The following is a 26,485-nucleotide window of genomic DNA, read 5'->3' as shown; positions in this document are numbered from 1 at the left end:
ATATTTTAACTTCCATATCATAAACTCACGCTTCCATGTCTTACCACTTATTTCAAGCTCTGCCCAATGTGATTTCTTTCCATTTGCTGCTTCCTCAGAGGACATGATCGTGTACATCCTCCGAGGGTCAGGGGGCTCGTATTTTTCTTTGGGCATGCCTGTTGAATTAAGAAAAGAAACCAATCAGCATTCTAAAGAATCAAATAAGTAAAAAACAATACTTTTTTTTTTTTAAGTGGACACATATTATGGCCTTTAAATATCATTTCCCACTAAATAATGAACAAGGGGCTCCTTAGAGAAACAGGTGATTTCAAGTCCAGGACAAGCAGAAACAAACAAACCTGGATACCAACAAGGGGGTGCCATTTTGTAGGACATGGGAGCCAATGTGAAGAAGCTTCCACCAGCCAAATGTAAGACAATCTGGACATCACAAGAATAATCTTAACTGAATCATTATAAATTGCATGAAATATTAATTTTAACTTAACAACACACATCAGAATGTCAGTTTGAGTTCTGGCTACTCTAATTCCAAACCAGCTTACTGCTAATGTGCCTGGGAAGGCAGTGGATGACGGATGACCCAAATGCTTGCGTCCTTGCCATCCACATGGAAAATCAGGATGGAGTTTCTGGCTCCTGGCTTCAGCCTGGTCCAGCTCTGGCTGTTGTAGCCATTAAGGAAATGAACCAGCAGATAGAAGATCTGTCTGTCTCGGTCTTTCTCTGCCAAATAAATCAACAAATCTTAAAAAAATAATAAAACTATTAAAACAAATCAACAAAAAAAAAATGCTGTAAGACCTAAACTCAGTGATGAATCTCATGGCAAGCGCAACTGTACTGAATGTGCCTCCTGATGACATACTACAGGGAGCACACAACACTCCTTACGTCCCTTCTCCCTTACAAACAAATTTAAAAAATATGAATAAAGTTAACACTATAGAACTGTATACCTGCTTATGGTGACAACTTTTATTTTATGTATTTCATCACAGTTAAAATTATATATATAAAAAAAAAAAAAGGCGGAGCCAGCATTTTGGCAAAATAGATTAAGCTGCTGTTTGCAGCAGAGAGCCTGATCAAGTTCCAGCTGCAGTGATTCTGATTCAGCTTCCTCCTTATGTACCTGGGAAGGCAGTGGAGGATGGCCCAGACCAAGATGGAGTTCCTGGCTCCTGGCTTCAGCCTGGCACAGACCTGGCTGTTGGGCCATTTGGGGAGAGACCAGTAGATGGAACTTCAATTTCCCTTCCTCTCTCCCTCTGTTAACCTGCCTCTCAAATAAATAAATCTTTTTTTATAAATCACAAAAATACAATTAGATGCAGAATATGGAAAGTTCAGAATGACAACGGACCCAATTTCTTCAACAAAAAAAGGAAACTGACACAGAATAAGTGATTTAAGGGACTCAGCAAAAAATGCAACATGTAGATCTTGTTTGGTTCCAATTTGAACAAATTAAGTATAAAATGGCATTTTTTGAGAATCAGATAAATTTGAAGATCGCATACTATGGTTTGTCTTTCAAAAGTTCATTTGTTGAGGGTCTGGTTCTCAGTGTGGTGGTGCTGAGGTAGTGGGACTTTAAGAGGTGGGGCCTAGTGGGAGGTTGTTAGGTCAGCAGGATGCTGGCCTTGGAAGGGATTAACAAAATTCTTGTGGGATCTCAGGCAACAGTGAATTGTGAACCTGAGTTCACAAGAGTGAAAACAGTGAACCTGATCCTGAATTTGTCTTGCTTCCTGTCATGTCTTGTGATGTCACCATGATGCTATTCCACAGCTGTGACTCAACCAAGGGGACTCTTACCAGAGGCCGCACTAATGGGGCTGCCAGATCTTGAAATTCTAGCCTCCAAAACTGTGACCTAAACCCTTTCTTTATACATTACCAAAGCTTAATTATTTTGTTATAGCAGTGGAAAACTGACCAATAATTGGACTAAATACAAGGGGGCTTGGTTTACTGGTTAACATACAAGTTAAGATGCTTGCATCCCATACCAGAGTACCTGAGTTCAATATCAAGCTCTGGCTCCTGACTCCACATCCCTTCTAAAGCAGTCCCTGGGAGGCAGCAGTGATGGCTCTAGTGACTGAGATCCTGCCACTCACAAAAGAGGGTTGGTCTAAGTCCCCAGCTCTGGCCTGGGCCCAAGCCCAGCCTCAGTAGTTCTGGACAATTAAGTCAGCCAATGGGAGTTTCTCTCTGAAGCTATGCTGCCTCCCTAATAATCAAAAGCAGAACTAATTTGCAACACAGAAGTGGGCTTTGACCATGTAGTCAAAACACAAGAGATAAGTAATCCTAACAAGCTACTTGAAATATGAATATATAAATGGTGAGATTATTTAACTGCATAAGAAACAGCACATCTAAAAACGGCTTTCTGACTTACATGTCAACTGCTTCCGTGTAAAAATACAATAACTATTTTTCATACTGATACAAAATAGATGATACAGAAAGTTACACAGTAAAGAACTATCCATTCTGTGAGAGGGACAATCTGTGAAGGGTCCTTTCTAGGAAATGGGAAATGTTGTGTACCCAACTTGATATCACCTAAGATTACCCAAATGCCAACATTCCAACCAGATTCTACTTACAGAACAACCGTATGATCTTTCTTAGCTTTCCCAAACAAAATGTTCAAACAGTAAGAAACTGCTCTGACCACCTGAGATCAATATTTTAGTCCTATTAATCATTCAACTTTTCAGTGAAAGCTTGGAAGTTTACCAATTCTCATGTTAACTTGATATAAACCCATGTCTAGAAACTGACCACACTTCAAAGAGGTGTCACTGAACTCAGAAACCTTAACACCATGTCCTGGACATGTGGTCACTCTGTCAGTCATGATTTCTTTTAAATTTTAAATTTTTATTTTATTTGAAAGGCAGAGTGATGGAGAGATCTTCCAGCTGCTGGTTCACTCCCCAGATGGTCAAAATAGCCAAATCTTGGCCAGGCCAGGCCAGGCCAAAGCCAGGAGCCAGGAACTACATCCAGGTCTCCCACACAGGTGGTAGGCCTGGGCATTTGAGCCATCCTCTGCTGCTTTCCCAGGTGCATTAGCAGGGATCTCGATCTGAAGCAAAGCATGAAAAGCCACTGTGCATCAACATCTGGCTGAACAATGCTTTTTAACCAGGCTGTATTTGCCACACTGTGGCAAACTCACTGCTCCTCCATTGGTCACTTAGTAGCTGTCTCTGGGATCAGATGGGCTGTTGATATATCAAATTACTTGTATTCAAGTCATAGTTTACTTAGTAAGTGCCCTAATGTCCAAAAGTAACGATGTTGAAAATTCAGACATGCTGCAAAAAAGCCATAAAGTGTTTCTTTTAAGTGAAAAGATTCTCAACTCAATAAGAAATCCATGCTGTTTTACTATTAATCTATGACTATGACTAATTTACAAATTAACTTTATAACAGTTATATATGTATAGGAAAAAAAACATGCATATATAGGACTCAGTACTATTCAGTTTCAGGTATCCACTGGGGGTCTTGGAAAATGTCTCCTCAGATATAGGGAAACTCTGGTTTCTCAGATAAGCCACTTGCACAAAGCCACTTTTGTAACAACACATCTCTAGCATTGAACTAATGCCAACTCCTACACTAAAGCCCCTGTAACCAATCATCTTTATTTCAAAACTGCTTATCTGGTCTTCTTTTTGGCTTTAAAAGCTTCCCCTGTGCCCCAACACCCACCAATACACCTGTGGCCCCCAGCATAGCATGCATATCCTTGATTGCAATCCCAGCTATTTATTCCCAAATAAACTATTTGGTCTCTCTGAAATTAACTTGAGACTATTAATAGGGACTCATGCTTTTTAATTTATTTCCAACTGTTTATTTAGGTGTACTAGAAGCAATGTTACCTCTGGAATAAAAGCCCTCCAAATCCTCAATTCTGATCTTTAACAGAGTAGTCCCCCATTACCTACAAGGAGCATGTTCCAAGGGCCCCCAGTGGATGCCTGAAGCTCTACAACTTATTAAACCCTACAATTTAATGTCTTTTTAATCTTAATTAAGCACTTAATCACAATCTGTGGTCCTAACTTTTGCAGTTTGAGGTGTGGTAGGAAAACTGGCACAAATTCCTCAATTCACACAATTCCACAGATTACTTTCCATCACAGTTAGTAGTATCAGCACCCTATTTTTCTTTATTTCCTTATTGAGAAATTTCATCTTTCCACTTAAAAGAATCCCTTTACAGCTTCTCCTTGGCATATCCAAATTGCCAGTATCATAGTCTTGTGATTTGGAGTCATTATTAAGTAAAATAATGGTCACTTAAACATAGCACTGCGATATTCTAACTTTCAATCTGATATCCCAGATGGCTATTAAGTGACTAATGGATAGGGAGCACATAGCAGGAATACAACAGATAAAGGCATGGTTCATTCACTTTCTGGGATCAGCACATTTTTCCACTACTCAGAATGGCATGCAAATTAAAATTCACAAATTATTTCTGAAATTTTCTACTTAATATCTTTAGACTACAGTTGACTGTGGATAACTAAAAACTCTGGAAAGCAAAACCACAGATAAAGAAGGACTACTGTACTGTACAAGAAGGCAAAGTTTTTTGTAAAATAATCAATTACATGTCTTGGAGAGGAAATGTTTAAGAGGAGCATGGGACATCTTTCAGGGCCCAAAAATTAAGACTAATGAGGGCTGTCATGTCAACATGATACAAGAACCAGCTAGAAGGGTCCCCTTCACCAGCCAATTTAAGCAAACACAATCACAATTATAGTAGACTGAAACACACTTAACCAATAACATTTTATGGGTACCTCAAAGAAAATTAAAACAAAGGAAAACATGCTCCTGTTTGTGCCTCAGAAAGAGCTGGCAATGATGTATGATGTAAAAGATGAATTAGCAGCAGAGGAAACTACTATAATCAAACCAAGGAAGCAAGACAAAGAGAGAGAGTATATGCACACACCGTATGTGGCAGCTAATGAACTATGAAAACAGGGCCAGCACTGTGGCACAGTGAGTTAACACCCTGGCCTGAAGTACAGGCATCCCATATGGGCACCAGTTTGAGACCCGGTTGCTCCATTTCCGATCCAGCTCTCTGCTGTGGCCTGGGAAAGCAGTAGAAGAAGGCCAAAGGTCTTGGGGCCCTGCACCTGTGTGGGAGACCTGGCGAAAGCTCCTGGCTCCTGGTTTTGGATCAGCGCAGCTCTGGCCGTTGCGTCCAACTGGGGAGTGAACCATCAGATGGAAGACCTTTCTCTCTCTCTCTCTCCCCCTCTCTCCTCCCTTCCTCCCTCCCTCCCTCTCCCTCTCCTCTCTGTGTAACTCTTTCAAATAAATAAATCTTTAAAAAAAACTGTTAACCAAAGAGAAATATTTAAAGTCATTCCCTCAGCAGGAACTACATTCAGAGTACTCAAATAGCACCAATGAAGTGAAGTCCTACTTTACAAAAGAATGATCGCTAATATACAAAGTATGAAAAACAAAAGTTTGAAGGGCCCGGAGTTGTGCTGCCTGCAATGCTGGCATCCCATATGGGCATCTGTTCATGTCCCAGCTTGGACTTACAATCCAGATCCCTGCTGATGGCTTGGGAAAACACGAAAGATGGGCCAAGTGTTTGGGCCTGCCACCTACACTGGATACCCAGGAAAAGCTCCTGGTGCCTGCTTAGCCCTGGTCTTTGTGGCCATTTGGAGAGTGAACCAGCAGATAGAAGATCTCTCTCTCTCTTTCTTTCTCTCTCTCTCTCTCTGTGTGTGTTACTCCACCTAACAAATAGATACATTTTTAAAAAACAAAAAAAAGTTTGAAAACAGCAATATTACAATGTACAAACTACAATCATTTTCTAATCTCTATTGAATACTAAATACTATTCAAGCAAAGATTATGAACCAGGTTAAAACCATTAGATGAATCACTGGTACTAACTTAATGCTAACATCACACAGATTACTTTCTGATCAGAAAGTACAGAATGGCCAGCGCCGCGGCTCACTAGGCTAATCCTCCGCCTTGCAGTGCCGGCACACCGGGTTCTAGTCCCGGTCGGGGCACCGATCCTGTCCCGGTTGCCCCTCTTCCAGGCCAGCTTTCTGCTGTGGCCAGGGAGTGCAGTGGAGGATGGCCCAAGTGCTTGGGCCCTGCACCCCATGGGAGACCAAGAGAAGCACCTGGCTCCTGCCATCGGATCAGCACGGTGCGCCGGCCGCAGCACGCCTACCGCGGCGGCCAACGGCAAAAGGAAGACTTTTCTCTCTCTCTCTCTCACTGTCCACTCTGCCTGTCACAAAAAAAAAAAAAAATTACAGAATGTTCAATGGAGGAATAACCTGTCACCCCCTTCATCAGACCTGGCAAAACTAATGGTGAGAAAACACGTGATGGGAATACAAATACACATCAAAAATGCTTCCATGATTAAAAATTAGAGGAAATGTCCAGATGAGATCAAAAGAGCACTCAGGCAAAATGAGAATGTAGGACTTTCCGCAGGTAAATCTGTTTGCAGCTTTCAACAAGTTGTTGTCAGGGCCAGTCTAGATTTGAAGAGAACTAAGGGACATAAACAGATGCTATGAATGGTCCCTACATTGGATCCACAAGTTAGCAATAAAGAACATTAGAGAAAACATTTAATAGCTACTTCATATTTATAATATTAATAATTATATGATGCTATTTCAGCCATGTAAAATAAACATGGTTTTTTATTAAAGGTTCTCTGAAATTTAATTGGTCAAATTTTCTTCAAGAGAAATGTGATCGAGTTACAGCCAATCTTAATTGACAAGACAAAGAAAATGATGAACTGCCTTCTTTTTTTAAGATTTATTTATTTATTTGAAATTCAGAGTTACACAAAAAGAGTAGGAGAAGCAAAGAGAGACAGACAGAGAGGTCTTCCACCTGCTGGTTTACTCCCCAATTGGTTGCAACAGCCGGAGCTGTGCCAATCTGAAGCCAGAAGCTAGGAGCTTCTTCCGGGTCTCCTACACGGGTGCAGAGGCCCAAGGACTTGGACCCTCTTTTACTGCTTTCCCAGGCCATAGCTGAGAGCGGGATTGGAAGTGAAGTAGCCAGAACTCAAACTGGCGCCCATACAGGATGCCGGCATTGCAGGCGGTGGCTTTACCCACTACACCACAGTGCCGGCCCCACCATCTTTCCTTTTACAAGTCTTCTCTATTCTTTGTATTTTACTTCATTCCCAATCATAAAGGAGGGGGAAAAAGCAACACAGGTAGAGAAAAGGAAGGAAGAAAAGCTGGAAGAAATAAACTCAAGTGCAAAAGAGCCCCTAATTTGACTGCTCAGGCACTTCTTGGAGCTATCACCAGTTACATATATGTAATAATAATCATCATCATATATATGCTGTATATAACTATATATAATATTACCTCAATGCCAATTTAGTTCTTCAACTCCAATTTCTCACTACTTCACATCCAATTTCTTTTAAAAGATTTATTTTTATTTATTTAAGAGGCAGAGAGAGAGAGGGACAGAGATCTTCCATCTGTTGGTTGACTCCCCAAATGGCTACAACAGGCAAGGTTGAGCCAGGTCAGGCTGAAGACCAGAGCTTCTTCCATCTTGGGCCATCTTCCATTGCCTTTCCAGGCACACTAGCAGGAAGCTGGATAGGAAGTGGAGCAGCCAGATCTCAAACCAATACCCACATGGGATGCCGGCATCATTGGCAGAAGCCTAACCTGCTATTCCACAACGCTGGCCCCCGCATCTAATTTCTCACTAACTTCTATTGAATTGTACTTCTTTAGACAATCTTGTATTCTCCATTTTCACTCATTTCTCAGCTTCTGCTACTAAATAACCTTCTCTACAGTGCTACTGATTATCTTCTAGTTAAGTGCTTGCTTACATCACTCTCCTGTTAAGAACCCAAGATGGGTGGATGCTGAGGTGCAAAGGGTTATGTGACACCAGTACCTGATATCAGAGTACCAGTTTGAGTCCTGGTTACTCTACTTCAGAACCAGCTCACTGCTAATGCACCTGGGAAGCAGTTGATTGTTTCTGCCACCTACAGAAGAGACCAGAATGGAGCTCCTGGTTTCAGTTGGTTGAGCCATTTGGGAAGGGAATCAGCAAATGAAAATATCTCTCTGTCACTAGACATCTCTGTCACTCTGCCTTTCAAATAAATAAATCTTTAAAAAGAAAAGAAAGAAAAGAACCGAAGAAGGCCCTGTCTACCTACAAAATTCCTTCACAATTTGGACTTGGCCATCTTCAACCATATCCACACAAGCCACCCTATAAAGTCTTATATTAATGGGCACAAATCTACTTCTAAGACATAGTCATTCAGGCCGGCGCCGCGGCTGACTAGGCTAATCCTCCGCCTTGTAGCGCCGGCACACTGGGTTCTAGTCCCGGTTGGGGTGCCAGATTCTGTCCCGGTTGCCCCTCTTCCAGGCCAGCTCTCTGCTGTGGCCAGGGAGTGCAGTGGAGGATGGCCCAAGTGCTTGGGCCCTGCACCCCATGGGAGACCAGGATAAGCACCTGGCTCCTGCCTTCGGATCAGCACGGTACGCCGGCTGCAGCGGCCATTGGAGGGTGAACCAACGGCAAAGGAAGACCCTTTCTCTCTGTCTCTCTCTCACTGTCCACTCTGCCTGTCAAAAAAAAAAAAAAAAAAAAAAAAAAGACATAGTCATTCAATACATGTTAATCCCTTTAACAAAGACAATCTTCACTTGAACTCTTAAGCCCTTCCCCTTCACAGCAAAGGCAGGCACAAGCTCAAACTACCTCCTTGCACATCAAACATTCATGGGAGCATCTATCACCTCAAACGTTATCTGTTTACATTATACCATATTACACTAATGAACCAGTCTATTCTTTCCTTTATGATCCAGAATTAGGTTTTCAGAGAGAAAAATCCATTAATGAATTAAATTCAGAGTTACAGAGAGAGGTAGAGACAGAGAGAGAGGTCTTCCATCCGAGGGTTCATTCCCCAGTTGGCCACAATGGCCGGAGCTGCACTGATCCAAAGCCAGGAGCCAGGAGCTTCCTCCAGGTCTTCCACGCTGGTGCAGGGGCCCAAGGACCTGGGCCATCCTCCACTGCTATCCCAGGACACAGCAGAGAGCTGGATCGGAAGAGGAGCAGCTGGGACTAGAACCGGCGCTCCTATGGGATGCTGGTGCTTCAGACCAGGGCTTTAACCCACTGCACCACAGCACTGGCCCCAGCCATGCTTTCTTAAGAGAGTTTTCTTTATAGAATCATTCATTCAACAAATACTATCTGAGCATTAAGTATCAAGCACTCTCCTAGGTGCTAGAAAAAAGAGTAAGAAATATATGATCTTAGCATTTCATCTACTGGAGAAGCCATCAAAAATCTCATCAACACACAATCACACTACAACCCTTTACTTTTACTGACACCACTCTAATTTAGGACTTTGGTTCCCATTTCTTCAACTACTATGATAGTCTCTTATAATTGGTACTTATGCTATTAAGAGTACAACTAACCTATATATCTATATACCACTCTTAAATTCTTAAATGACCAAGTTCTAGTCATACTGGAAATTGCAGTAAAAAGAGCCAAGTTTTTTTTCTTAAGAGATTTATTTTATTTATTTGATAGAGTTACAGATCTGAAGCCAGGAGTTTCTTCCAGGTCTTCCACGTGGTTGCAGGGAACCAAGAACTTGGGCCATCCTCCACTGCTTCCCTAGGTGTATTAACAGGGAACTGGATTGGAGTGGAGTAGCCAGGACTTTAACCTGCTGTGCCACAGTACCAACCCGAAGAACCATCTTTTGTAGAGCAGACTTCAAACTAAAAAATTGAAGAGTTTAACCGGAGTGACTCTGTTCCTATACTAGCTTTAAAAGGATGATTATATGGCATCCGCTACTCTTCCCTTTAAGATCTCTACAGCAAGCAAGATAAGCATTTGGTCTAGTGGTGAAGTACCAGCATCCCATATTCTTGTAATGCCTGGATTGGACACCCTTTTCCACTCCTAACTCCAGCTTCCTACTAATGATAACCCTGGGAGGCAGCAAGTGATGCCTCAAGTAATTGGGTTCCTGCCACTAACAAGAGGCCTGGATTGAGTTCTTACTCTTACCTTGCTTCAGCCTGACCAAGCCTAGGGCCATTATGGAGCGAACTAGCAAATGGAACTCTCTCCTGTCTACCTCTCGGCTAATTAAATTAAAAAATTCTACAGTTTAGAAAACAAATTCAAATCCTGTAGTTTAGAATTCAATATACCCTGCTTTTCCAGATTTTCATCCCATTACTGCTGAGTCTGATACCCAGCTTCCAACTTCAGTTTCCTGCCAACGCAGATCCTGGGAGGCAGTGGTCACTGCTCAAGTAGTTGGGTCCCTGCCACCTACATGAGACCTGGATTGAATTCTGAGCTCTTGGCTTCACTCCATCGTGTCCCAGTCCCAGCTGTTACAGTTATCTGAGGAGTGAACCAATAGATGGGGGACAGGGGAGCTCACCTGCTCTTTCTCTCTCCTTCAGAGTGTGTGTGTGTGTGTGTGTGTGTCTTTCAGTGTCTCAAAAATTTTTAAAAATTGGGGCTGGTGCTGTGGCGCAGCGGGTTAAAGCCCTGGCCTGAAGCACCAGCATCCCATATGGGCACAGGTTCTGGTCCCAGCTGCTCCTCTTCCAATTCATTGCGGCCATCTGGGGAGTGAACCAGCAGATGAAAGACCTCTCTCTGTCTCTCTGTAACTCTTTCAAATAAATAAAATAAATCTTTAAAAAAATTTTAAAAATAAAACTCAGGCTTTCAATAATCCTATGACAAATTTATTACAGTCTATTATTTTCAGAACTTACTGTGGAAAGAAGACTCAATGAAAACTCTACAAATTTCAAAACAGATTAACAAGAAATGAGCACCAAGCCATATGACTTACAATTCCTAACACAATGTAAATACTATGTAAAAATTATACTGTATTGTTTACAGAATGACAGGAAAAGCCTGTACATGTTTAGTACAGACACATCTATTAAAAATATTTCCAATCCACAGTTGGAGTCCATGTGTGACGAACTAAACAAAGGAAACCCTGGCTCATTCACTAAATAGTGTGCTTACAACCTGCCCCTCTGTGCTTCTCTCATCTCCCCAGTTCCCACTTACTTCTCACAAACCTCCATGCCTTAGCCTGTACAATTGGCTCTGCATGAAATGACCCCAAATAATCTTTTAAATCCCAGCTCAAATATCCAATTTCAAAAGAAGCATTACAACCTTCTTCCCTATCCCTCCCAAACAGTGCAATTATTGTTCCCTGCACTGAGCTATTCTAAACTTTGAAAATTTATCTACTATGGCATTAATTAACCCATCTTAATTTTTTTTGTTGTTTTTTAGTATATCTTACCTACTTTTTAATGTGGGCTCCCTGCACTTACATGACTCCAAGGGGAGAAGCTATGATAGTTAAAAGGCAAACATTGTTGCCAAAACAAAAAGCAACAAACAGAGCAACTGGTGCTGTGGTGTAGCAGGTAAAGCCACCGCCTGCAGTGCCACCATCCCATATGGGCACCAGTTCGCGTCCCAGCTGCTCCACTTCTGATCCAGCTCTCTGCTATGGCCTGAGAAAGCAGTAGAAGATGGCCCAAGGGCTTGGGGCCCTGCACCTGTGTGGGAGACTTGGAAGAATCTCCAAGCTCCTAGCTTAGGATCAGCCCAGCTCCAACTGATGTGGCCATCCCGGGAAATGAACAGTGGATGAGAGACCTGTGTGTCTGTCTGTCTCTCTGTCTACCTCTGCCTCTCTGTATCTCTGCCTTTCAAATAAATAAATAATTTTGTTTTAAAAAAGGATCAGAGGCAGTGCCCATCTCACCATGAATTAAGAAAAATTAATGTCTAGGCTTATAACCTTTAAGACAGAATCTAGAGAAACCAGACTAAAAGTAACTAAAGATCCAAGGAAACTGAGAATACCAATTTTAGATAGAGACAACTTAAAGGTTAAATTGTATAAACTTAATCTTAGTGACACCCTGGCAAAACTGTGTTAAGCACCTATCTGCCACACACTGCACTAGGTATGTGACAGCTGACATCTTATCAGGCCTATCAGGCACTTTACATGCAGTTAACTCATTTAACCACCAATTCTCTTAAGTAGATGCCATAATTCTCCTTACATAAAGAAAGGAAGGTCCAGAGAATGAGGAACTTGACTGAGATCACAGATACTAAAATAGCACAACTGTTACTTTAACCAGAGTCTGGTTCAAGACTGCTTTTAACTACTAAGCAATAATTTGCCTATGTTATCTCAATTCTCCTAGCACCCCACGAGATGAGGTTTTTTTAGATGAGAAACTGAGACTAGTTTAATTTGCCCAAGATTATATAGTAAGTAACAGCTGGGACTTGAATGTAGGACAATTTAGCTCCAAAGCTGTAGTCCTCATAACGGTGACTTTACAAGATCAAGATCTCATGTTCATTCTCCAGATATTATGTTGCTGGAACCAAGGTTCTAATTTACATCTCAGTTGTATCATCTTTATCATATTATTTTTACCTGTGCTTTCTACTCCAAGTCTTCCCTAAAACACTGATAAAGCAAATCTCACATAGTATCATTTCCAGATCCCTTCACATTTAAAAACTAACCAGTACCTCAAAGGACTTTCCTTTTTTTGAGTTAAAGCTGTCAATAACAAATGAAATCAGAAATTTCCAACTATACTATTTATGAACTCAATAAAAATAGCAAATCACATTCAAAAGATATGAAAGATAACTACTTTTAAAAACAAAGTAAAATATAGTAAGAAGAGTGACATGCATTTTTGAAAATCTTTTTAACATCCACCCACTAATATACAGGGTATGAAGTCAAAATCATGATTTATGTGGACAAAACTCATCAAGATTAAAAGTAAGGAGAGGGGGACCTGCATTGTGGCTAGTCGAGTAAAGCCACCCCCTGCAGTACCGGCATCCCATATGAATGCAACAGTTCATGTCCCCACCTCTCCAATTCCAATCCAGCTCTCTAATATGGCCTGGGAAAGCAGTAGAAGATGGTCCAACTCCTTGGGCCCTTGCACTTGCGTGGGAGACCCAGAGGAGGCTCCTGGCTTCAAATGGGCTCAGCTCCAGGCACTGCGATCATTTGGGGAGTGAACCAGTGGATCCAAGACCTCTCTCTCTCTGTCTCTACCTCTCTCTGTAACTCTTTCAAATAAGTAAAATGACTGTTAAAAAAAAAAAAAATTGAGAGAGTGGCCATCAATTCTAAATCTGTCTCCTTATCATGAACCAAGCAACAACCATCTAGTTTCTGGCTGCCAACATCATTTCCTTTCCTTAGCTTTGGCCAGATTTTCCAACATCTATTTACTTTCCCCTTTCTCACAATGAATAACATTCATTCTAGTTACCACCATCTAACAGCAACTGTGGCCTTTTGAGGTAGTCAATGTTAATTTATTCCAGCTGCTAACTCACATATGCAATCACTTAAGAGTTTCTAAATATTAGCAAACACTTTGGACTCACTACTCCTATTTTCCCCTAAAACTATAAAAGAAAATTACTCATGAAATGCTGACCTTACAAAGCATCAATAACACTAGGGGCAGGTACAGCATTGCAGCCGATTAGGCTACCCACTTGTGACACTCAAATCCCTTATCAGCGTGCCTAGATTCTAGTCTTGCCTCTGCTCCTGATCCAACTTCCTGCTAAGGCACATTATGGGAAGAAGCAGCTAATAGCTCAAGTTAACTGGAACCCTGCCACCCACATAAAAGACCCAGATGGAGTCTTTGGCTTCTGGCTTTAGCCTGGCTCAGTCCCGGCTACTGCACACATTTGGGGAGTGAAATCAGAGGATGGAAGATTTCTCTGTCACTCTGCTTTCAAATAAATAAAAATAAACCTTTAAAAAGTACACAAAAATCTTTTTCCAAAACAAATGATACAGTTTCAAAAAATTTGCCAGGTAATCTAAAGCACTTGTGTTCATGGAGCTCTGCTACACATTGCTTTTTCACTGCAGATGTGTACATTATTGGCTTTTCCAAAATATTGAACATGCTGTGAAACTGGATTTTTGACCAACATAAAGAGTATTTTTAAGCGTACTCTAGTGAAGTTTTTGATCCAAACCAAAAAGAAAGATGGGGAAAACAGGCACTGTGGCACAGTGGGTTAAATCCCTGCTTCAAACATTCACACCCCATATCCTAGTGCCTGGGTTAAGTCCCACCTCTGTTCCAATCTAGCTTCCAGCTAATGCTCCTGAGAGACAGTGGACAATTGCCCAAGTTCTTGCATTCCTGCCAGCCACTTGGAAGACAGGGATGGAATTCCTGGCCATTGCAGAGAGCTGGACTGGAAGTAGAGCAGCCGGAACTAGAACTGACGCTCATATGGGATGCCAGTGCCACAAAGAAAGGATTAACTTACTGCGCCACAGCTCTGGCCCCTACTCTGCCTTTCAAATAAATAACTCTTTAAAAAATAAAAAAGATATTGCCAATGAGATCTACTGTGTCAACATGAAAAGCTACCAGGAGAAACAGAGTCTCCCTATATTATCAAACCTACATCAAATGCCCATGTGACCTAGGAAATAGTATATAGAGAAATGAGTACTAAGAACAGTGGTTTGCTTTAAAGCACTAATAACCTCACTCAAGATGTCACATTTTGGGGCCAGCATTGTGGCTTAGTGGGTAAAGCCTCCACCTGCAATGCCAGCATCTCATATGGGTACTGGTTTCAGAGACTCAGATGCTCTACTTCTGATCAAGCTCCCCGCTAATGTGCCTGAGAAAGCAGTGGAAAATGGCCCAAGTGCTTGATCCCCTGAACCAACACAGGAGATCAGAAGAAGCTCTGGGCTCCTGGCTTCAGCCTGGCCCAGCTGCAGCCATGTAGGGAGTGAACCAGCGAATGGAAGCTCTCTTTCTGTAACTCTGCATTTCAAGTAAATAAATAAATATATATATGCTACATTTTAGCTTTTAAAAAAATTTTTGGTGCAGTTTTAAATGTAGAATACCAGCAAGGAAGGAACCATCACATATAGTCATTTGCTACAATAACTTATATAGCAAGCTATTTGCTACAAACAGGTAGAAAGGTAACAAACAACTAGGCAATTTAACAGCCATCCTGTGGGTAAATATGGCTAAATGCACCAATATTTAAATGAACTTTGGGCTGTGGAGTACAGCACAAGTACAAACTTGGCAGAGAATATGAATATTCTTAGTCTTCTAGAAACTGGAGATAAAAAATTTTAATACTGTGATTTTATCCCAGATAAGCTTCACCACTAATGGGGAAAGTTTTTTTTATTCTGCTTTAAATTATATAAAGTCTACAAATAAGATAATTTTATGTAATCAAATAAAACCTCAGTCATTTCAGCCCATCTATCAGGGAAAAGCTTGAAAAATACATATGTAACATAGTACATTAAAAATTTACTTCTAGGCCGGCGCCGCAGCTCACTAGGCTAATCCTCTGCCTACAGCGCCAGCACCCCGGTTCTAGTCCCGGTCGGGGCGCCAGATTCTGTTTCGGTTGTTCCTCTTCCAGTCCAGCTCTCTGCTGTGGCCCAGGAGTGCAGTGGAGGATGGCCCAAGTGCTTGGGCCCTGCACCCGCATGGGAGACCAGGAAGAAGCACCTGGCTCTTGACTTCAGATCCGCGCAGCGCGCCAGCCGTGGCATCCACTTGGGGGGTAAACCAATGAAAAAGGAAGACCTTTCTCTCTGTCTCTCTCTCTCTCACACTAACTCTGCCTGTCAAAAACAAAAAAATAAAATAAAATAAAATTTATTTCTAGGGGCGGGCACCTGGGTGCAACTCCTGCTCTGCTCCTGATTCCAGTTCCCTGATAATGCATACCCTAGGAGACAGCAGTTCATGGCTCAAGTACATGGGTCTTGCCACCCAGGAGGAAGATCTGGATTGATTTCCAAGCTCTCAGCATTGGCCTGACCCAGCCCTGGCTGTCGTAGACATTTGGGGAGTGAACCAGAAGGTGGAAGATCTCACTCTCCTGACCTTTTAAATAAATTAAAAAAAAAAAAGAAGAAGAAGAGAGGAAGAAAGAGAGAAAGGAGGGAGGGAGGGGGAAGGAAGGAAGGAAGGAAGGAAGGAAGGAAGGAAGGAAGGAAGGAAGTTATTTCCTAAGTTTAGACCTAAGGAAACAAAGCTGGTGACTAGGTGCTTGTCTTCTTTCTACACTGCCTCTTCTTTACTAGTACCCTCTTTCCCTTCTCTTCCGTTTTAAATATTTCCAAACCGCAGTCTACTACCTTCTTCCTCTTAACCTCCCATTTGCTTGGTAGCTCAGTGTACAATCTGACTTTTATTTCCTTGATCCCATGAAAAGCTGCTCTGCTTAAATTCACCTGCCTGCCAAATCTCATGGTTAAACCTCACTTTCACATAAACCTGGGCACCATTTTTCACCAATGAAAACCACCTCTTTCTCTGGACACTCTTAGCTCTTCAGGCATCTGTAATCTGTCTTCCTCCCACCTCCTTAAATAACCTTGTCCAAAATTAAATATTGGCTGTTTCTTAGGGTCCCTTGGTCCTCCTCCTTCCTGTATTAATTAATCTGTGGTCCATGAGTGAGTTTCACATTTGTGTATGCACATATTTTCAATCTCTTCACCAATGTCTGTAATTCTCAACTCATCCTCAAGTAAGGACCTTACCTCCCTTCAAAAGGCAAAAAACTTATGTTCATACGTGCTTCCTGAATGATTGCCTAACTTCCACTGCCAACTACTACATAATGACCAAATCTATCGAATCCCTCATGACTGTTCCAGATGCCTATTAAGACATAGCAACCTAAATGAGAGGTTTGTTAAACTTAACATAAAAATTATCAAACAATTCTAACTTCCCTTACCCAAATCTGCTCTTCTTCCTTTATTTCTCATGTTAAAACATACCATCAGCTCCCTAAGCTAATTAACTTCTGATTCATGATCAATCCTTTCCTCTTTTTATAGCTCACTGCTTGCCTGTCCCTAACTCTGCTATCTTTCAACATCATTCTAGGTTTTCTACTCCTATGCTGATGTCCATCTTACACGACTTAAAAATGAACTCTTACTCCACTATCTTTTCTTGTTTTTTTTAAAGATTTTATTTATTTATTTGAGAGGCAGAGTCACAGAGACAGAGAGGAAGAGATAGAAAGAGGTCTTCCATCCACTAGTTGGTTCACTTCTCAAATGGTTGCAATGATCGGAGCTGGGCTGATCCACTGCCAGGAGCCAAGAGCTTCTTCCAGGTCTCCCACATGGGTACAGGGGCCCAAGCACTTGTGCCATCTTGCACTGTTATCCCAAGCCATAAGCAGAGAGCTGGATTGGAAGAGGAGCAGCTGGGACATGCACCAATGCCCTTATGGGATGCCGACACTGCGGGCAAAGGCCTAACCTATTATGCCACAGCACTGGCCCTTACCCCACCATCTTGACTCCTTTTATCTAGCTTCTATATTTTCATGTTCCTCCTGAAAAGGGTCTCATACACACCTTTCTCCCACCCCTATTCACCCAAATTCTCAATACATTCTCTTCATAAACAAAGGGAAGTCCCAACAGCTTCAAGGAAAAAACTAAAACCAAGCTGTTTCTGACCATTCTTCTTGTCCACATCCTTGCAGCATTCTATGCTTCACAACCCAGTTGTATATAATTTGATCTTGGACACAATGCTCCTCCCCATCTACTCCACTCAGCCTGACAAACCCCTATTCATCCTTCTTAAACACCCAGCTTAAAGGTCTACAGTTTCCCAGGCAGAATTTAGTTACTCCTTCCTTAGCAATCCCAAAACACTCTACATACTCCTAACTACTACTGCATAACCTGAAGGATGCTTTCTTGTTTCATTTGTCTCTCTCTAAACGCACTTGGGATGAAAGACTGAGTCTACACACAGTGCTTCATATATGGGTTGTTCAACAAGTATTTTTGGAACTGATTTATAGCACTATTTTAAAAAGCTATATTCAATTATAACCAATTCTGCTACAATACTTATTTTAAAAATGATTTTTTCCAATATGACTAACGTATTAGGGAACAATCTGGGTATAACAGATTTTTTAGATGTTATTTTGTCTGCAAGCACACACACTGAGGGTAGAAAATCACACCCAACTGAACTGAGCTGTGAAGAATATACAATACAGACACACACACAAACACCACACTCAAATTCTACCAGCTGAGTAAGTTCACTATGTGTTATGAGCTGTATCCACTCACAGTTACCCATCTGACTTCGGGTAACTCTCCCTGCTTCACAAAAACTCCCAAACAGCATTCCTCTCAATGTCCATTTTCACAAGCAACTAAGTCCTTTTCAAGGTAAAGTACCATATTTGACATAATAGTTTAAGATTCACAGTTTCCACTACACAATTCTACATAGGTTGGTGATTTTTCAGAACATATGTGACTTTACAACAAAACTGCATAAATTAACAGCTGTATGAGTTCTTAGGTTAAGAAAGTCTCAATATTCCAATTCCAATAATCTACAGGTCAGGAAATTCTGCCTTCTCAAATTCCAAAAAATCTTTATAGCCCATACTCTAACAGACCCTCATCATGTGTGTCTTTAAGCTGTGACTTGTGAGTGCAAGGTTGATTTTTCCAGCTTGAAGTCCACAATCTGCCTAAGTCTACCATCTTCAACCATCATGTCACTTAAAAGGATTCTGAGGACCAGCATTGTGGCACAGCTGGTTAAAGCCCCAGCCTGCAGTGCCGTCATCCCATATGGGCGCTGGTTCGAGTCCCAGCTGCTCCACTTCCAATCCAGCTCTCTGCTGTGGCCTGGGAAAGCAGTGGAAGATGGTCCAAGTGCTTGCATGGGAGACCCGGAGGAAGCTCCTAGTTCCTGGCTTCAGATTAGCGGCTATTTGGGGAGTGAACCAGCGATGGAAGAGATCTCTCTCTCTCTCTCTCTCTCCTCTCTGTGTGACTCTGACTTTCAAATAAATAAATAAATCTTTAAACAAAATAATTTAAATGACCCTATACTACAGAGCAACTGGGCACGGTCCTCAAGCCCACCACAAAAGGGACTACAGATACAAGAGACACCAACACCCAAGTTGGAAATGGACTCCATCACTAACTCTATACTATCTCAAATGTGACTTGAGTTTTACTTGTAGGACCTCCACTCTATTCACAACACAGACCTAAAAATGAAGTCTAAATCACCTTGCCCCCTTGCTAAAAATATTTTGTCTCTCCCCTTGGCGATAGAATAAAGGTATAACTTCACGTTAGCTTGACAAACATGGTCCTTCAAAATCCAGGGTGGAACACACCTTTGCAGGCATCTGAAGTCACTCCCACTGTTCCAGTAACACCTTATCACTAGCCTTACCCCAACACTAGACACCTGAGTGTTTCCACTGTTCCTTCTATTAAGAAATGACCCCCCTCTCTTTAGTCTGCTGAACTCCTGTTCAATGCTATTCTCTGTAAACTGCTCCCATTCCCTCCACAAATTTAATCCTCTCTCTTCTGTTCTCTCACAGCATCTGGTGCACCTTCTAAGTCTACACACTCCAAGAAGGCAGAGACTGAGTATTATGTGTTTGAATGTGCAGTGTCCATCACCGTGGCCAACAAGTACTACTTCTTGCCATGTTACTTACTACAAAAATATAAATAAATGAGGGAGAAGAAAAGCCAGGAAAAGGATACAGCTAAAGCAGCCCAAATGAGTCCCCATTTGCAGATATAATCCTCCTTCTCCTCTTGTTCAAATATCAAAATACAGCACATTCCATTGAACTCTGATACACAGACTGGGTGTACAGTATGTTTACAGTGTAATAGAGTTTATTAACTGCACTTCACTGTAAAATGGCTCCTTCCTAAAGTGATTAGTGGGTACATCATTTTGTAGAAGATAGGGAATTTTAAAATTAAAATGAAAACTCCTCTAGATAATGTACTAATTTCCAATCACAACAAAAGTGCAAACAGTTCTGCATATACACGAATAAAAATCTTTTCTCCAGTAAAATACATGCTCCTGTCTAAACCTACCTGAACTTTTCCAAAGTGATAAATGCTTTAAAAGCAGTGTTTCTCTCCAACAGTGAACCTAGCACATGGAAATGGGTTACAAAAGTGCTGAAAAGGGGCTGATGTGGTGATGCAGTGGGTTAAGCCGCCACCTGCATCCCATACAACCACTGGTTCGAGTCCTCACTGCTCCACTTCCAATCTACCTCTGGCTAATGCACCTGGGAAAGCAGCAAGACAGCCCAAGTGCTTGGGCCCCTACCACCCACAAGTGAGACCCAGATAGATTTCCAGGCTCCTGGCTTCAGCCTGGCCCAGCCCAGCCCCGGTCATTGCAGCTATTTGGGAAGGGGACCAGCAAATAGAAGATTTGCTGTCTCTCCCCCTCTCTGCCTTTCAAAAAAAAAAACAAAGTGCTTAAGATATTGATGGGGCCAGCTGTGGCTCACTTGGTTAATCCTCCACCTGCGGTGCCAGCATCTACTCCCAGTTGCTCCTCTTCCAGTCCAGCTCTCTGCTGTGGCCCAGGAGGGCAGTGGAGGATGGCCCAAATGCTTGGGCCTGCACCCGCATGGGAGACCAGGAGGAAGCACCTGGCTCATGGCTTCGGATCAGCACAGCGCCAGCTGTAGCGGCCATTTGGGGGGTAAACCAACGGAAGGAAGACCTTTCTCTCTGTCTCTCTGTCAAATAAATAAATAATAAAAAAAAAAAAAAGATATTGAACTCTCACCCCTCACAGCCCCAAGGTTCCTGCTATAAGCAGCCCTCAACATTTATTCCAGTAGGCCTTAGATAATAATATTCTTTCCTGTTGCACCACTGATATGAAAAGACTATAAGGTTAATATGTGTAGAGTGGAATGAATATCTGGGTATCAACCAAAATATATATTTATATACTACTAGTGGGCAAATTCTTGTAACACTTTTATTTGCAGCCCAAGTTCTTACAAACCACAGCCTTGTCTGTTCAAAAGAAAACAATCTGAAGTTTCCCAGTAATTGTAGTGTGACTTTGCCAACAGGTTTAAAAAAAAAAAAAAAAAAAGAGTGAAAATACCTTCCAATTGAACAGGCATTCAAACCCAGCTTCTTCAACCACATCACCACTGATGAATACACTTAAAATTATGCCAAGGATAGATTTCACAGAGAATGTGAAGTCTCAAAAGAAAATATATGTCTTAAGTCACAAACTCTTTTTACCATGTCTTTAAACATCTTGGTCACTTATTGAGAACTGATCAGAGTAAACAACCTTAAGTAACTTCAGCCAAACACCCCCTGCTCTCCTCAAAGAATGTCAGGCAGTGACATCACCCAGTCACATCACATGCTCATGCACACAAAACCTGGTCCTTTCCCTCCTGACTGCAGTATCTCGGGCAAGTGGCTTTAACCACTGTGCACTTCAGTTTCCTCGTCAGCAGCTGTTCAAATAGTTCCCTTGAGGCAAGAAGACTGGACTAGATCACTGGTCTAAAGATACTAAGCAGTCTTTACGACTTCATCACATTCTAAAGACTGTGGTGACTGTCTTCACTACAATTTAAAAAAAAAAAAAAAAGCCGATTTCTCACAGGCCACATCAGCTCCTACAGCCTTCAGAACTATTTTAGAGCAATGTTAAAGTCTACTGTATTATGAAAAATACGAAGCGCTACCACACACTAGTTTATTTTTCCCTTATTCATACCCACTGCAAAGTTAAAGCCCCAGACACAAGCAGGCAAGACGCTCAAGCAGGAGTGATGAGACAATGTACCTAGAAAACAGGTTTTAAGTACAAGAACTCAAATCCAAGCATTCGATAAACTGTGTCAGTTGAACACATCAACAAATCCGAGGTGGCCGAGCAAGATGACCAGTCACACCGTTGTCATCTGCAGTAAGTTAAATAAAATAAGGTTACAGGTGCTGGTTGCCAGGCAGAGGAGGAAAAGAGTCAGTGGGGAAAAAGTTTCCAACGAAAATAACGATCGGTGTTGAAAAATAAAAAATGAGATGTGCCTGGGGCTACTGGAGAAAACTGCTCCCAGCGACGCGGCTGCCCACATGCGAGTCTTAGCAACACGGTAAAACAGATCTCTTCACCAGGTGCTAGGTAAGCTCTACCCTCGCAACACCCCCTCCCCAAAAGAAAGTCGGCGTCAGACTGAATGGTAAACAATTCGGGGGGAGGGGTAACAGTCGGCTTCCCGCTCGGCAGTAACTGCGACGTTCCACGCTCCACGGCGCGCCACTCCCGCCTCGGCACCCCGGGCCCGGGACTGCTCCTCGGCTCGGCGGGGCCGGGCCCGCCCCCCTGCGCGCCGCCGCCGTCCAGCAGCGCCCCCAGCCAGCGCTCGGGGGGGCGGGATCGCGGGCCGCCACAGCCGCCCGCCCGGCCGAGGCAGCGGGCCCAGCGCCCGCGGAACTCCAGCCCGGGCACGACCGAGCGGGCTCCGAGCGCGGCCGGCCCGCGGGCCCGCCTCGCTCACCTCTCGGGGGGCGCCGCCCTCCTCCGCCGCTGCCGCCGCCTCCTCCCTGTGAGTGCAGCGGGGTCTGACCTGTGGAACCACCATACCAGTCCCGCCCGCTGCTGCAGCGCCGCCGCCGCTCGTCTGCCGCCTCAGCCGCCGCTCTTTTGTTCCCCTCCGAGCGCTGCCGCTCCAGCCGCCGGCTTCAGACGCCCCGACGGGCCTCCGCTACACCCTCCTGCTCTCTCGGCTCCCGGCCTCGCCCTCTGCGCTGCGCCCGCCGCCGCCTTCGCTTCCGCGCCGCCGACGCCGCCGCCACCGACGCCGCCGCCTCCTCCTCCGCGCCCCCCTCGTTTTCATTGAAAGCAAACAAGCATCATGGCGGCGGCCGCCGTCCCCCAGCCCGGCCGCCGCCGCCGCTCTAACATCCCGGCTGCCCATTGGCCGACGCCGCCGGGAGGTACCATCGGCCTCCCCCGGGAGGGTACCCAGGCCCCGCCCCCTTACCCCCCCCCCGCGCAGGAGCGCAGTGAGCCGGCCCGGCGCTCTCCGCCCCGCCCGCCCGCCCTCTCTTCCCTCTGAGCGCTGGGTCCCTGCCCCGCCTCTCTGTTTTCTGCTTCTTCGTTTTTCCTTCTTGCTCTTTTCGCCTCAGGTGGTTCTCCTTTATCTCATCTTTTTCCCTCTTCTTCCTTGAGTCTCCTCCTTTGCCTTAAGCCTTAGCCTGTCAACACGTGGGAACACAGACAGGCTCGGGACTTTTGACCTTAAACCTGTATCTTAATCTGCCTAAAGGCAATACTTCGGGTGGTCCTGAGCAGCCCAGTAATTCTGCCTGGCCCAATTATGCAGAAAAAAAATGCACGAGGCCCGTTTCAGTCCTGTAAGTTAATGGACAGTTTTGGTGGTATTGGCCATGCCTGTGAAACCGCCCATAATTGTGTTCAAAGACCAAGAGGTTCTATTCAGGGCAGGCCGTGGAGTTTGGTGAACAGAGAAAGGACACAGGGCTGACTCAGACCTCACCCTGCCCGAACTACTGATAGGGGCAGGACAGCTGGAAAGTCAGAGGTGTATGGTACAAAGGAACTGAAGCTACTTCCCATCCACCTAAATGACACACTAGGACAGGATCTTGCCTGGAAAGTCAACCCTGAGAGATGAGCATGAGATGGCTTCCAAGAGCTAACAAGTGAGATCCTCACTCACCCACTGCCTCCAGCTCCAGGGGGTGTGGAAGGAGAGGGGCTGTTGCTTGGGCACAGACCTGGCAGGACAAGGATAGGCCCAAGAGGCAAGAGCTCCACACTTGCTCCTCCCCAGAATTGCCTTGAGATGGGCATTGCCTGCCCTTTGCCAAGACATAAGCAGTGACAGCCTGGAATGGTAGGGTCGGAACAAGGGACAGGGCAGGGCACTGGCAGTAAGCCCAGCGCAGGTGGGGATCAGTAAAAACAAGCAGCCCAGCGTGGCCACCAGCCCCTAGGCTGCTGGAGTTGTGTACCAGGCTGAGGGGACAGCAGGGCAGGCGTGTGTGCCGTGCCCCGGTGGCCCGCGGGGCGGGCATGTGTGCTTGTGCCCCGGCAGCCAGCGCTCTGGCCTACCGAAAGGGGTGCTTTTCTGTAATTCCTCAGCCCACAGTGGGCTATTTTCTCATGGTTGGCACAGTATGTATGGTGGACGGGAAGAATGGTTGCATCACAAAATACTTGGTAGCACGGAAGCAGCCATGCCACAGACTTATTTGGAGTCGACTCTGAACTAGCCCCCATGGGGTGGGGGTGGAAACTGCATCGACCCAACCTGTGCACATTATGTTCTTTGCATAGCTGGGGAGAACTCCATAAAATGCCTGTTCATCCTTTCAGATCCAGTTGCAGTGTCACTCAAATTGGCTTATGCAAAAAAAAAGGATATTTCTTTATTCAGGTGTTACATAACTAAATCTTGCAGGCACCACAAGATGTCAGCAAGGATCAATCTCTGGGCTGGCACTGTGGCGAAGCAGGTAAAGCTGCCACCTGCAGTGCCAGCATCCCATATGGGCACCGGTTCAATTCTCAGCTGCTCCACTTCTGATCCAGCTCTCTGCTATGGCCTGGGAAAAAATGTAGGGGATGGCCCAAGTCCTTGGGCCCCTGCACCCACATGGGAGATCTGGAAGAAGCTCCTGCTCCTGGCTCCTGGCTTCAGATCAGTGCAGCTCCGACCATTGCGGCTAATTGGGGAGTGAACCAGCGGATGGAAGACCTCTCTCTCTCTCTCTCTCTACCTCTGCCTCTCTGTAACTCTGCCTTTCAAATAAATAAATAAATCTTGAAAAAAAAATCAATCTCACTCTGCTCTCCCAGCTGGCCTCTTCACACAGTGGGAGAAATGGCCACCTGCACCTGTGTGTTTAGCTTCTGCCTGCTTCTGCATGTGGATCAAGGGAGTCGTTTTTTTCCTAAAAGTCCCAGCGGAAGGCCCCAGGCAGGACTGGTGTGGAATGCACCCTGCTTCTCCTCCCGCAGCCAACCGTGAGGTCAGTCCCTCATGAATCAGAAGTGCCGAGAGTGGGAACTGATTCTTCACAGCTGGTGGGGACGGCCAGGAGAAGGGACACAGACCTTCCCTGGCATTCTCTCCTGCAGGCTCACTGCCCACATCCATGGTGGCAGCACTTCCCAAACAGTGTGCCTGCCATTTGTTTACCACTGCCCCTGCCAGGCTGAGAGCTGTTCCATTCCTCTTTGGGCCTGCACACCATCACCTGGGGTGCTTTTGAGGTTTTGCCACTTGGCAGGCTTTTCCCTGTTCCTTCTGTCAAGAGAATCTTGCAGGACCAGTCAGCGATTGATGGGGGGATATTGGAAGAGAGTTCTTGCATTGTGTGTGAATTAGTGGCAGCCAGCACCATTGTCCCTATCACATGGAGTGGACAGAGACTGTTGAAGGGAGACAGCTGTGGCAACATGGAGTCAGTCTCAGGTCCTAACCTATCCCAAGTGTGACCCAAATAATTAAATTTTGCTTAAGGCAGTTTGAGTTGGGCTTCTGTCATGCACAATCAAAGTAATTTTAAGTTGATGCTCAAGCAATGCATTGGGTGGGTGAATAATCAAGATAAACAGCCAGGTGGTAGCCACTGTATTAGTCCATTTTCACTACTATGATGAAATAATTGAGGCAGACCAGCTGTAAGGAAAGAAGTTCAGGTTGCTCGCAGTATAGGAGGCTGGAAGTCCAAGGTCAGATGGACCCACTGGTGTGTTATTTTTTTAAAGATTTATTTATTTATTTTGAAAGTCAGAGTTACACAGAGAGAAAAGGAGAGGCAGAGAGAGAGGTCTTCCATCCGCTGGTTCACTCCCCAATTGGCCACAAAGGCCAGAGCTGAACTGATCCAAAGCCAGGAGCCTGGAGCTTCTTCCGGGTTTCCCACATGGATGCAGGGGCCTAAGGACTTGGGCCATCTTCTTCTTTCCCAGGCCATAGCAGAGAGCTGGATCAGAAGTGGAGCAGCCAGGGCTTGAACCAGTGCCCATATGGTATGCTGGCACTACAGACTGCGACTTTATCAGCTACAACACAGTGCCGGCCTCCCCCCTCCCCCCCACCCCCGCACTGGTGTGTTCTATGGTGAGGGCCTAATGGCTGATGGCAAACTGGTGGGAGCACCCACAAGAACAAAAAATAGCATTGCCAGATCAGAAGTCGAGAGGCAATGTGGGTGTTGGGCTCATCCTTACAACTTGCTCTTGTGAGAACTGAGTCAAGGTCCCTCAAGAACCACCCTAACCCTTCTGAGGGCAGCCGCCAAGCTCAGGACCTCCCACCTACCTCTTAGCATAGCCACACTGCGTACCAAGTTCAAAACACATTGAGCCGGCACTGTG

The 26,485-nt window shown here is 44.3% G+C and overlaps 1 protein-coding gene across 5 annotated transcripts in view; it reads right to left on the bottom strand.

The window, feature by feature from the left end:
• The window catches only part of CNOT6 (CCR4-NOT transcription complex subunit 6), a 70,748-nt gene extending 47,867 nt beyond the window's left edge, over positions 1-22,881 (bottom strand). The window contains exons 1-2 of one of the 5 annotated variants that reach the window (XM_062188585.1): positions 22,632-22,881; positions 45-158 (exon numbers count right to left, since the gene is read on the bottom strand). In XM_062188585.1, the coding sequence (XP_062044569.1) occupies positions 45-156 (112 nt within the window). In that variant the 5' untranslated portion in view covers positions 157-158; positions 22,632-22,881. Of the gene's footprint in view, positions 1-44; positions 159-21,916; positions 22,003-22,631 lie in introns of those variants that run through there. The other 4 variants (XM_062188581.1, XM_062188582.1, XM_062188584.1 and 1 more) reach the window with 4 other exon arrangements.
• Between the last annotated feature and the right edge of the window lie 3,604 nt (positions 22,882-26,485).

The sequence above is a fragment of the Lepus europaeus genome, chromosome 4, assembly GCF_033115175.1.
Source record: "Lepus europaeus isolate LE1 chromosome 4, mLepTim1.pri, whole genome shotgun sequence".
NCBI classification, from domain to species: Eukaryota; Metazoa; Chordata; class Mammalia; order Lagomorpha; family Leporidae; genus Lepus; species Lepus europaeus.
The sequence above is the reverse complement of the archived record's forward strand: the minus strand, read 5'-3'. Positions and strand labels throughout refer to the sequence as shown.